The sequence below is a fragment of the Anomaloglossus baeobatrachus genome, chromosome 8 (assembly GCF_048569485.1).
Source record: "Anomaloglossus baeobatrachus isolate aAnoBae1 chromosome 8, aAnoBae1.hap1, whole genome shotgun sequence".
Taxonomy (NCBI): domain Eukaryota; kingdom Metazoa; phylum Chordata; class Amphibia; order Anura; family Aromobatidae; genus Anomaloglossus; species Anomaloglossus baeobatrachus.
Window position 1 is genome coordinate 245,376,577 of NC_134360.1, and position 12,615 is coordinate 245,389,191.

The window sequence follows — 12,615 nt, forward strand, 5'->3', positions numbered from 1 at the left end:
TATATGTACACAGTGACTCCACTAGCAGAATAGTGAGCGCAGCTCTGGAGTGTAATACAAGATGTAACACACTGTGTGAGATCTTATGCGCTGTTGGTGTGTTGCAATGTATTGGTGCCCGCTGTTCTCCATGGCGGTGCACTGACGCCGGTGTTGGCTCTTTTTTTTTCAGCAGACCCTGCCTTGGCCATGAGGATTAATGCCTCAATTCAGTGCTAGAAGATCTACAACCTAAATGGCGCAGCATGACTTTGTTCCTGCTTGGCTTAGCTTCTCCACACCTCAGTCCACCAAGGTAACTTTTATTATTCTTGCTGCTTTTTGCCAATTGCTTTTCGTTACAATGAATTTGCAGCATCGACAAACATGGAAGCTGCGAGCAAAATCCTCCCCAATAGAAATGAGCAGATCAAAAGGACAATGCATAGATACAATGGGGGAATTGAGTCGATGCTTTTCGTGGCAGGTGGAGAAGAGTCAATGTATTTTGCTGATTAAAAGTACAACACAAAATGAATGTTCACACCCGCAGGCACGGTGCCCCCCCCCCCCTCCCCGCGGGGCTGAGATCAGTGCACCTTTTATCTATTCCTATATAGACCAAAATTAAGCTGGTGGGAACATGCACTCTCAGCCACGCCAAGTGTGCACCCGGCAGATAGGCATTTTTTTCCTCCCATTTTCCACAGTATTGTTTAGTGCCAATAGTGCTGGGTATGATGTAAAGAGCAATGCTGCCGAGGGAGAGCTCGAGGAACTCTTGGCATTGTGGGAACGGCTGAAGTGAGAACGGCCTCTGTCCTCTGGGGTCTGAGGGTCCCATTTTTATGTAACTATAATTTACATGCATTAAATGGTCATTGGTTTTATCTAGTCTCCTCTCTTGCTCAGTCCTCTGCAGGCGTTGTCGAAAAACATGGAGAACACCTTCCCAGGGGCGAGGGCCGTTTGGGAGTGAGTCGCAGAAGACACAATTCTTCTGATGGATTCTTCAACAATGGTCCCCTGCGCACCGCCGGAGGTAAGCCTGAGCTCTGTACGTCCCCACAAGTGTCCGACGTGAGAATCCAGCCCTTCATAATGCGGACAACTCTGGCCATTAGGACTGCTACCGCTCTGTATATTTAAATGCATTTAATGTGATTATTAGACAATTGTATTCTGTAGGTTCATAAAATTGTTATATTGTATCATGAATATTTTTCAATTTTTGGATTTTTTTTTTTTTTTTTAATCCATTTAACCCGATTTTCATAAAGCAGTTTTTCTCCAGAGCTCTGAAAACTGCTTTTAAATGGCACAATTTTTTATTTTATTTATTTTTTTTTTTATACACAGGTCAGTTGTGCAATAATTTAGCAACTTGGCATTTCTATTTCTGTCAGCTCTGCCAAGTCTTTTGAAGTCAGTGATCAAATGGAGCGTGGACAATGGCACAAAATTGGCTTGTGTTAGGCCAGAAATGTGCTCCGGGCCCTGGCTGTGGCTCACAGTAGTTGTAAGGTGCACCAAATTCAGGTGCGGGTGTTTTACTTGAAGGAGCACTGTAGCAAAACACCCCAAATTTATTAGGACTGGCAAACAAAACTTTAGTGTAAATGAATTGGGGCCCCTTTTTGTATATATGTGTGTGTGTGTGTATATGTATGTATGTATGTGTATATATATATATATGTGTGTGTATGTGTGTATATATATATATATATATATATATATATATATATATATATATATATATATATATATATATATATATATATATATATATATATATATATATATATATATATATATATATAATACACACACAGATATATGTATATAATATGTATTATATGCAATGACTGAGGTAGGATTGCATCAATTCACCGTCCCCTGCTCCCTCATTACTTTATTCCATCCACTGTTTAATAGCTAAAGCTTGATTGCTAAAGAGCAAAAAGTTCTGCACTTTCTGGGGGTTGTAGTTTTAAACGGCACCGTCCAGTTTCCCCATATAATCTGCTGACAAATAGGAGATAGCTGGTGGGATAAAATAATGAAAAAAAATAAATGTAATTCAGTCTTTGAGTTTTGCTTTTGAAGAGCACCTAGTGCTTTAACGATGACCTGGACACGTGATTCTTGGAGTCTGTGTGATTTTGCTGATGCCAAAGTTGTATAGTGTTGATTTTTGTGTTTAGTTAGCAAAATAAAAAATAATTTTGTATTTATTCGTTTTTTAATGGCTAGCACAAAAAAAGTGAAGTTACAATGCAAACGTTCCAGACTACTGAGGTCTCGATCAGGGATGGGATAACAAAGTTTCTGAAAAAAACACAGATTAATTAAATTAGGCCTTCTTTCCATTAATTTATCTTAATTAGCTTAAGGCCCCGTCACACTAAGCAACATCGCTGCTAAGGAACAACTTTTGTGACATAACAGCGATGTTGCTAGTGATGTTGCTGTGTGTGACATCCAGCAACAACCTGGCCCCTGCTGTGAGGTCGTTGGTTGTTGCTGAATGTCCTGGACCATTTTTTAGTTGTTGCTGTCCCGCTGTGAAGCACAGATCGCTGTGTGTGACAGCGACAGAGCAACAACTAAATGTGCAGGCAGCAGGAGCCGGCTTCTGCGGACGCTGGTAACCACAGTAAACATCAGGTAACCAAGAAGCCCTGTCCTTGGTTACCCGATATTTACCTTCATTACCAGCCTCCGCCGCTCTCACACTGCCAGTGCCGGCCCCCTGCTCCCTGCACACGTAGCTGGAGTACACATCGGGTAATTAACCCGATGTGTACTGTGGCTAGGTGTGCAGGGAGCCAGCGCTAAGCGGTGTGCGCTGGTAACCAAGGTAAATATCGGGTTTGTTACCCGATATTTACCTTAGTTACCAAGCGCAGCATGCTTCCATGCGGGGCTGGTCACTGGTTGCTGGTGAGATCTGCCTGTGTGGCAGCTCACCAGCAACTCGTGTAGCCACGCTCCAGCGATCCCTGCCAGGTCAGGTTGCTGGTGGGATCGCTGGAGCGTCGCTTAGTGTGACATCTCACCAGCAACCTCCTAGCAACTTACCAGCGATCCCTATCAGGTTGTATGGTTGTTGGGATCGCTGGTAAGTTGTTTAGTGTGACTGGGCCTTTTGATAGCTATATTGTGTGAAAGCTTGGTCTCTGTAGACATGTAAGGTCAGACCTAAATGCCTCCTTGTCTCCAGAAATTCTCATTGTCTGGGGGGCACCTGATAAATATTGGGACAGTAAAATGTTCACACCACTTATTTAATTATTAGCTAATTATTCATCCTCTGAGGTTAGGATTTTATTTATTATGCGGTCTCTGCTTTCATTTTATGGTGGGTTTTTTTTTCAGTTACTTTATGCCATGTCCAGAATTGTTCCTGTCGTCCTGTAACTTTTTTTTTTTTTTGCCAATGGAGCTGTTACAGGTTTTTATTTTTTGTGCAACTGTAGACTTTATTGATACAATTGGTTGGGGTTACATACAATGTTTATCACTTTTTATTTTATGGGGTCTTGAATAATGCTGGTCGATATGAAAAATACAGATTCACACGTTTTTAGGCTTTGTTTGTTTTTTTTTTTTTTTTTTTTTTTTTTTTATTTACTATGGTTACAATAATTAATAATTGATTTGTAAAGTGTCAGTCTTTGCTGACACCACCAAACTATGAAGGAGATTAAAAACGGACCAAAATGATGTCAGAATGGGCAGATACTTGGCAAATGAGATTTAATGTTGATAAATGTAGAGTAATGCACCCAGGACGGAGTAATCCTATAGCTGCGTATACATTAAATGGAAGTAAACTCGGGACTACAGAACAGGAGAAGGACCGGGGGATTCTCATTACAAGTAAGCTGAGCAGCAGCGTTCAATGTCAGGCAGCAGCTGCAAAAGCAAACAAGATTCTAGGGTGTATAAAAAGAGAGATTAGATCCCGTGATCCCAGTGTATTGTTACCCCTGGACCGGGGGCTTTTTTTTTTTTTTTTTTAAACCTATGTAACTGTACAATTATATACTTTTTTGTTTTTTTGTTTTTTTTTTTTTGTTTTTTTAATAGATCATTTACGAGTCCAGCAGTAACTATTTTTATATATATATATATATATATATATATATATTTATATATATTATTATTATTATTATTATTATTATTATTATTATTATTATTATTATTATTATTATTATTGCGCCATTTATTCCATGGCGCTTTACAAGTGAAAGGGTATACGTACAACAATCATTAACAGTACATAACAGACTGGTACAGGAGGAGAGAGGACCCTGCCCGCGAGGGCTTACAGTCTACAGGGAATGGGTGATGGTACAATAGGTGAGGACAGAGCTGGTTGCGCAGTGGTCTACTGGACTGAGGGCTGTTGTAGGTTGTAGGCTTGTTGGAAGAGGTGGGTCTTGAGGTTCCTCTTGAATATATATTTATTTATTAAAAAAAGAAAAAATCATTGTGCTGATATGCAAGTTGAAGCTGCAATAGTCTGATGGCTTGTGCTATATACCGCAATAATGATTCAGGGTTGCCTTCAAACAAGGATTATAGTGACTACCAAAGTCCTGTGGCTGCGACACCCTAAATGGTTAAATGGCAGCAATCAGAGCTAGCTCCTGTCGCTGCTGATGGATACAGGTGTCTCTATATAAATGAGTGTTAATCATTTTTTAGGTTTTGGTTTGCTGCAGATGAACGATCTCGTTTGTATCCAGCGATTTGCTCGTTCTCTATAGCTCAAACACATCCACGTTTGTTAGAATATCGTCTTGCAGTCGGGGTTGTTTTGCTCGTGCAAGATGCACAAGAACCATTCTCACTCCTGTGTCGTCGTCTTTCCCAGATTCGTGGCACCAACCATCCCTTCTACGCCACGATTCGGTGGACTCTGGGGTCTCGAAAGGGACTAACCAATCATCACAGCCAGGGTGGCATGGGGCATCAAGGGGGCAGCAGGACGGACCGGTGCAGAGAGGAAGCAATGGCAGCAACGGGGCAGGAAACGGCGGCCATCGCCACCGAAACGGCAGTGCTCTCCGTAAGAACACTTCCCTGCAGGACAAGCCGCCGTCCGAGGCCCGAGAGGAAAAGAACGCGGACAAGAAAAAGCCACAGTTCGAGGAGGAAGACTTTGTACGTAGCAACATAAGATCAATTCATCTAAAGACCTTTTTATGGAGATGATAAATGTTTTTGTACAGTAATAATCACTTGTGCCTTGTTTATTGCAGCCATCTTTAAATCCTGAGCCTGGAAAGCAGGTCACTCAGAGCAAGCAGACCGGGACCCCAACAGGAGTCTGGGGTACGTTTATGTCGGACGTGTGATACGGTTTTTTTTTTTTTTTGTATAATGCATCCTATCCTTAACACCACCTCCATCCAGTGCGGTTCTCAGAAATCCTCTTAGGCCTCCTTTACACATCCATGTGTTCGTACCTGAAACACAGACACACGTAGACCCATTAAAATCAATATCTTGGTCACACATCTGTCTTTTGTTTGTCCGTGTGCTCCTAACTGCGATGTCAGTTTTCTTCCGGCAACATGGACCGCACACTGATGTGATCTGTGTGACGCGTACCAGAGAAAACACAGGTCCCTTAAAAATAAGGAATTTTGATACTTGCCTGTCTCAGACGCTGCTGTTACTTCCGGGTCTGCTCATTATGCCTCATGCATATTCACTGCACTCACCGCGGACCCAGAAGTAACTGCAGCGCCGCAGACTGATAAGTATACCAGCTCATGCTGTCTGTGTGCTATCTGGATGTCACACTGATGGCACAGGGACAGCATGCGGAGAACACATACATGCACACATTCACCACGGACCGTGAAACACATGTGTTTTCCGTGGACATGTGCAAGAGGCTTTATACTCATTGGGTTACTGCTCCAGCTTTGTGGCACATTGGTGTTGTCAGATTTGGATAGAGCGGATCTGATTGCCGCAAGTCTGTTTTTATGAAAACCCCAAGTTTCCCCTGCTCCATTCCAGAGGCGCTCATCGAGGAAGACCCTGACCACGCAATTCTATCCATAGGTGACCCCTGACATTGCCTAATATGTTAATTATTGTGGTTTTGGTTGGGTAGGAGTCCGTATGCTAATACTAACTGCTCTTTTTTTTTTTTATTTTTTTTTTTATTTTTTCATTCTTAGAAAATCCTCCCAGTTCCAAGCAGCCGCTCAAGATGCTGGTCATCAAAAAGATCTCCAAGGACGATCCATCCGCTTTCTCTGCTGCATTTGCATCTCCAGTACCTCACCTTTCCAATGGAAACAACAAGACCAGCCCCTCCGGGCCAATCGTGTACAAAAACCTGGTTCCAAAACCAGCGACCTCATCCACTAAGGTAATGATTGTGAAAGGTCTGTGGTCATTGAATCCCCCCATTCTGCAATAACTGCTGACAGCGGACCACAGACCGACCATCCAAACAAGGGTTAAGTCTGCTGCAAATATATATATAAAATGTATGTATGTTTTCTCAACGTGAGCTGCAAAATAGAAAATAGAGAAGACACTTAAAATTCTAAAAAAAATTTATATAGATGGTTTATATGTAAAAACCAGGATTACCGAGGCTCTCTGTCTCTTACAGCCTGGCCCCTGGAAGGCAAATGGCCGGGAGCCCAAATCCAGCTCGTTTTTCAACAGGGATTCCTCTTTCACCAGCCCAGTGTTGGCCCCCGCACCTGTATTGACCTCGCCAAAAGAGGTAAAGTACAAAAAGTCAGATATAAGCCATAAGTCATGTGAGGCGGTAATTTGCGTTTCTGATTTAGTGATCAGTGCCCTGTGACCCCCGGGAGAGATCACGTCCTTTATTTTACTTCCATATTTTATAATGATCTCCGAGGAAAAAGATCCAAAAATAAAATTGTGCGTATCCTCCTGTCCTCGGCACAGCGTGCGTATCCTCCTGTCCTCGGCACAGCGTGCGTATCCTCCTGTCCTCGGCACAGCGTGCGTATGCTCCTGTCCTCGGCACAGCGTGCGTATCCTCCTGTCCTCGGCACAGCGTGCGGATCCTCCTGTCCTCGGCACAGCGTGCGGATCCTCCTGTCCTCGGCACAGCGTGCGGATCCTCCTGTCCTCGGCACAGCGTGCGGATCCTCCTGTCCTCGGCACAGCGTGCGGATCCTCCTGTCCTCGGCACAGCGTGCGGATCCTCCTGTCCTCGGCACAGCGTGCGGATCCTCCTGTCCTCGGCACAGCGTGCGGATCCTCCTGTCCTCGGCACAGCGTGCGGATCCTCCTGTCCTCGGCACAGCGTGCGGATCCTCCTGTCCTCGGCACAGCGTGCGGATCCTCCTGTCCTCGGCACAGCGTGCGGATCCTCCTGTCCTCGGCACAGCGTGCGGATCCTCCTGTCCTCGGCACAGCGTGCGGATCCTCCTGTCCTCGGCACAGCGTGCGGATCCTCCTGTCCTCGGCACAGCGTGCGGATCCTCCTGTCCTCGGCACAGCGTGCGGATCCTCCTGTCCTCGGCACAGCGTGCGGATCCTCCTGTCCTCGGCACAGCGTGCGGATCCTCCTGTCCTCGGCACAGCGTGCGGATCCTCCTGTCCTCGGCACAGCGTGCGGATCCTCCTGTCCTCGGCACAGCGTGCGGATCCTCCTGTCCTCGGCACAGCGTGCGGATCCTCCTGTCCTCGGCACAGCGTGCGGATCCTCCTGTCCTCGGCACAGCGTGCGGATCCTCCTGTCCTCGGCACAGCGTGCGGATCCTCCTGTCCTCGGCACAGCGTGCGGATCCTCCTGTCCTCGGCACAGCGTGCGGATCCTCCTGTCCTCGGCACAGCGTGCGGATCCTCCTGTCCTCGGCACAGCGTGCGGATCCTCCTGTCCTCGGCACAGCGTGCGGATCCTCCTGTCCTCGGCACAGCGTGCGGATCCTCCTGTCCTCGGCACAGCGTGCGGATCCTCCTGTCCTCGGCACAGCGTGCGGATCCTCCTGTCCTCGGCACAGCGTGCGGATCCTCCTGTCCTCGGCACAGCGTGCGGATCCTCCTGTCCTCGGCACAGCGTGCGGATCCTCCTGTCCTCGGCACAGCGTGCGGATCCTCCTGTCCTCGGCACAGCGTGCGGATCCTCCTGTCCTCGGCACAGCGTGCGGATCCTCCTGTCCTCGGCACAGCGTGCGGATCCTCCTGTCCTCGGCACAGCGTGCGGATCCTCCTGTCCTCGGCACAGCGTGCGGATCCTCCTGTCCTCGGCACAGCGTGCGGATCCTCCTGTCCTCGGCACAGCGTGCGGATCCTCCTGTCCTCGGCACAGCGTGCGGATCCTCCTGTCCTCGGCACAGCGTGCGGATCCTCCTGTCCTCGGCACAGCGTGCGGATCCTCCTGTCCTCGGCACAGCGTGCGGATCCTCCTGTCCTCGGCACAGCGTGCGGATCCTCCTGTCCTCGGCACAGCGTGCGGATCCTCCTGTCCTCGGCACAGCGTGCGGATCCTCCTGTCCTCGGCACAGCGTGCGGATCCTCCTGTCCTCGGCACAGCGTGCGGATCCTCCTGTCCTCGGCACAGCGTGCGGATCCTCCTGTCCTCGGCACAGCGTGCGGATCCTCCTGTCCTCGGCACAGCGTGCGGATCCTCCTGTCCTCGGCACAGCGTGCGGATCCTCCTGTCCTCGGCACAGCGTGCGGATCCTCCTGTCCTCGGCACAGCGTGCGGATCCTCCTGTCCTCGGCACAGCGTGCGGATCCTCCTGTCCTCGGCACAGCGTGCGGATCCTCCTGTCCTCGGCACAGCGTGCGGATCCTCCTGTCCTCGGCACAGCGTGCGGATCCTCCTGTCCTCGGCACAGCGTGCGGATCCTCCTGTCCTCGGCACAGCGTGCGGATCCTCCTGTCCTCGGCACAGCGTGCGGATCCTCCTGTCCTCGGCACAGCGTGCGGATCCTCCTGTCCTCGGCACAGCGTGCGGATCCTCCTGTCCTCGGCACAGCGTGCGGATCCTCCTGTCCTCGGCACAGCGTGCGGATCCTCCTGTCCTCGGCACAGCGTGCGGATCCTCCTGTCCTCGGCACAGCGTGCGGATCCTCCTGTCCTCGGCACAGCGTGCGGATCCTCCTGTCCTCGGCACAGCGTGCGGATCCTCCTGTCCTCGGCACAGCGTGCGGATCCTCCTGTCCTCGGCACAGCGTGCGGATCCTCCTGTCCTCGGCACAGCGTGCGGATCCTCCTGTCCTCGGCACAGCGTGCGGATCCTCCTGTCCTCGGCACAGCGTGCGGATCCTCCTGTCCTCGGCACAGCGTGCGGATCCTCCTGTCCTCGGCACAGCGTGCGGATCCTCCTGTCCTCGGCACAGCGTGCGGATCCTCCTGTCCTCGGCACAGCGTGCGGATCCTCCTGTCCTCGGCACAGCGTGCGGATCCTCCTGTCCTCGGCACAGCGTGCGGATCCTCCTGTCCTCGGCACAGCGTGCGTTCCCTTTTTGCTGCACAGTTCTTCGGGCCCTATATGCAGGGATCTGATACTGTATATGATTTGTGGCTTTGATTATAGCGCTTCTTACATTGCTGCTTAGTTAATACGGCTGGAAAAGACACTTTAAGTTTCAGTCCTGTGAGAGCCTTGTGTTTTGATCAGATTTCTATTACATGCCTTTCTGCGCTTTTTTTTCCTTTCTTTTGCCTCCACCAGGGCTCTGCCAGTGTTCCCCCGCCACTGGAGCTCAGCATCTCACCCTTCTTTTCTCTTCCCTCCCCAAGGGCACTGCCAGTGTTCCCCCGCCACTGGAGCTCAGCATCTCACCCTTCTTTTCTCTTCCCTCCTCCAGGGCACTGCCAGTGTTCCCCCGCCACTGGAGCTCAGCATCTCACCCTTCTTTTCTCTTCCCTCCTCCAGGGCACTGCCAGTGTTCCCCCGCCACTGGAGCTCATCATCTCACCCTTCTTTTCTCTTCCCTCCTCCAGGGCACTGCCAGTGTTCCCCCGCCACTGGAGCTCATCATCTCACCCTTCTTTTCTCTTGCCTCCCCCAGGGCACTGCCAGTGTTCCCCCGCCACTGGAGCTCAGCATCTCACCCTTCTTTTCTCTTCCCTCCTCCAGGGCACTGCCAGTGTTCCCCCGCCACTGGAGCTCAGCATCTCACCCTTCTTTTCTCTTCCCTCCTCCAGGGCACTGCCAGTGTTCCCCCGCCACTGGAGCTCATCATCTCAACCTTCTTTTCTCTTCCCTCCTCCAGGGCACTGCCAGTGTTCCCCCGCCACTGGAGCTCAGCATCTCACCCTTCTTTTCTCTTGCCTCCCCCAGGGCACTGCCAGTGTTACCCCGCCACTGGAGCTCAGCATCTCACCCTTCTTTTCTCTTCCCTCCTCCAGGGCACTGCCAGTGTTCCCCCGCCATTGGAGCTCAGCATCTCACCCGTCTTTTCTCTTCCCTCCTCCAGGGCACTGCCAGTGTTCCCCCGCCACTGGAGCTCAGCATCTCACCCTTCTTTTCTCTTCCCTCCTCCAGGGCACTGCCAGTGTTCCCCCGCCACTGGAGCTCAGCATCTCACCCTTCTTTTCTCTTCCCTCCTCCAGGGCACTGCCAGTGTTACCCCGCCACTGGAGCTCAGCATCTCACCCTTCTTTTCTCTTCCCTCCTCCAGGGCACTGCCAGTGTTCCCCCGCCACTGGAGCTCAGCATCTCACCCGTCTTTTCTCTTCCCTCCTCCAGGGCACTGCCAGTGTTACCCCGCCACTGGAGCTCAGCATCTCACCCTTCTTTTCTCTTCCCTCCTCCAGGGCACTGCCAGTGCTCCCCCACCACTGGAGCTCAGCATCTCACCCGTCTTTTCTCTTCCCTCCTCCAGGGCACTGCCAGTGTTCCCCCGCCATTGGAGCTCAGCATCTCACCCTTCTTTTTTCTTCCCTCCCCCAGGGCACTGCCAGTGTTACCCCACCATTGGAGCTCAGCATCTCACGTCTCACCCGCATGACGCGACGAGTCCCTGACAAGAAGAGTGAATTTCTGAAGGCACTAAAAGACGAGCAAGATGCCGACCCGACGGAGGACAGAGATACCGATAAACTGGAAGATGTAAGATGCATGAACTGTGTTCAGATCGTCCTGCTGATAAGCAATACTATGTGCACCCCTCACTCGCCTCTACACATATTCAGGGCTGGTAATACAGGGGCGCATTCAGCAGCTGCTGTTTTCGGATCTTGCCCGCAGGGATCTATTGGAGGTGGCCGTCAGCTGGTGCAGAACTCCAGTTGTCCGGGCGCGCTGCGAGCTGCAGTTCTGTAAAGCTGGAGACCTGCACGTTCTAGATTGTGACTATTCATCGTGGGGTCTCGCAGGGCTCTCTGCTTGATTTACCAAAAATATTCAGCCCACAGGCAATTCTCAGTACAGGAGGGATAGCCCCATACCCCAAAACCCTCTGACTGCTGATCATTATTGCAAATATATTAATTTATTTTTTTTTGTTTAGCTGGTTCCTTGTAGTTTGCTAAACTGTTTTATTTATTTATTTATTTATTTATTTATATATTTATTTATATATTTTATTATTATTTTTTGGATAGGTGCAGAGTCCCCTGGATCATAACGACAACTCTGCAGAGCACATTAATGTAGGCGGCCATCACAATGGTATCTCTGGCTCAGAGGATGAGAGAAGGGATCGGCTGTCGTACTCACTGGAAGCAGAACACCGGTAAGGGTTAATATGGATCACAGCAATGTAGTTATCGCTGATATTGCCAGATCCAGGGTGTTTTTTGGCTCATCCTTCTTGGTGTTACCATCAAACCTGGATAGCTTTACTGTGACAACGAAAAATAAACTATAGGTGAAGGTAATTGACGAGTATCGTTATATTTAATTATTTGACTTAAACCTCAAAACATCTATTACCTGAAGTCTTAACATATTAACCCCTTCAGCCCCCAGGCACTTTCCGTTTTTGTATTTTGCTCCCCTTCTTCCGAGAGCCGTAACTTTTTTTTTTTTTTTTTTTTTTCCGTCAATCTTGCCATATGAGGGCTTGTTTTTTGCGAGACGAGTTGTACTTTTAAATGAAACCATAAGTTTTACCATATGGTGTACTGAAAAACAGCAAAAAAATTCCAAGTGTGGAAAAACTGCAAAAAAAAGTGTGATGGCACAATAGTTTTTGGGATGTTTTATTCACGGTGTTCACTATATGGTAAAACTGATGTGTGGGTGTGATGCCTGAGGTCGGTGCGGGTTTGTAGACACCAAACATGAATAGGTTAACTTGTATCTAAGGGGTTAAAAATTCACAAGCTTGTCCAATAAAAGTGGCGTACGTTTTGCGCCATTTTCCAAAACCCGTAGCGTTCTCATTTTTCAGGATCTATGGCTCAGTGACTGCTTATTTTTTGCGTCTCAAGCTGACATTTCTAATGGTAACATTTTTGCACAGATGCTACGTTTTGATCGCCTGTTATTGCATTTTGCGTAAAACTTGCGGCGACCAAAAAAACGTAATTTTGGCGTTTGGAATTTTTTTGCCACTACGCCGTTTACCAATCAGATTCATTGATTTTGTATTTGATCGGGCATTTCTGAACGCAGCGATACCAAATTTGTGTAATATTTTTTTTTTTAACCCTTTTTAATTT

The 12,615-nt window shown here is 48.9% G+C and overlaps 1 protein-coding gene across 2 annotated transcripts in view; it reads left to right on the forward strand.

The window, feature by feature from the left end:
- Positions 1 to 12,615, forward strand: part of GPBP1L1 (GC-rich promoter binding protein 1 like 1) — an 80,137-nt gene that overhangs the window by 51,024 nt on the left and 16,498 nt on the right. Inside the window, exons 3-10 of one of the 2 annotated variants that reach the window (XM_075320492.1) lie at positions 173 to 295; positions 892 to 1,021; positions 4,862 to 5,151; positions 5,250 to 5,322; positions 6,183 to 6,376; positions 6,626 to 6,742; positions 10,901 to 11,059; positions 11,554 to 11,684. In XM_075320492.1, coding sequence (XP_075176607.1) covers positions 236 to 295; positions 892 to 1,021; positions 4,862 to 5,151; positions 5,250 to 5,322; positions 6,183 to 6,376; positions 6,626 to 6,742; positions 10,901 to 11,059; positions 11,554 to 11,684 — 1,154 coding nt within the window. In that variant the 5' untranslated portion in view covers positions 173 to 235. The remainder of the gene's footprint in view (positions 1 to 172; positions 296 to 891; positions 1,022 to 4,861; positions 5,152 to 5,249; positions 5,323 to 6,182; positions 6,377 to 6,625; positions 6,743 to 10,900; positions 11,060 to 11,553; positions 11,685 to 12,615) is intronic. The other variant, XM_075320493.1, reaches the window with a different exon arrangement.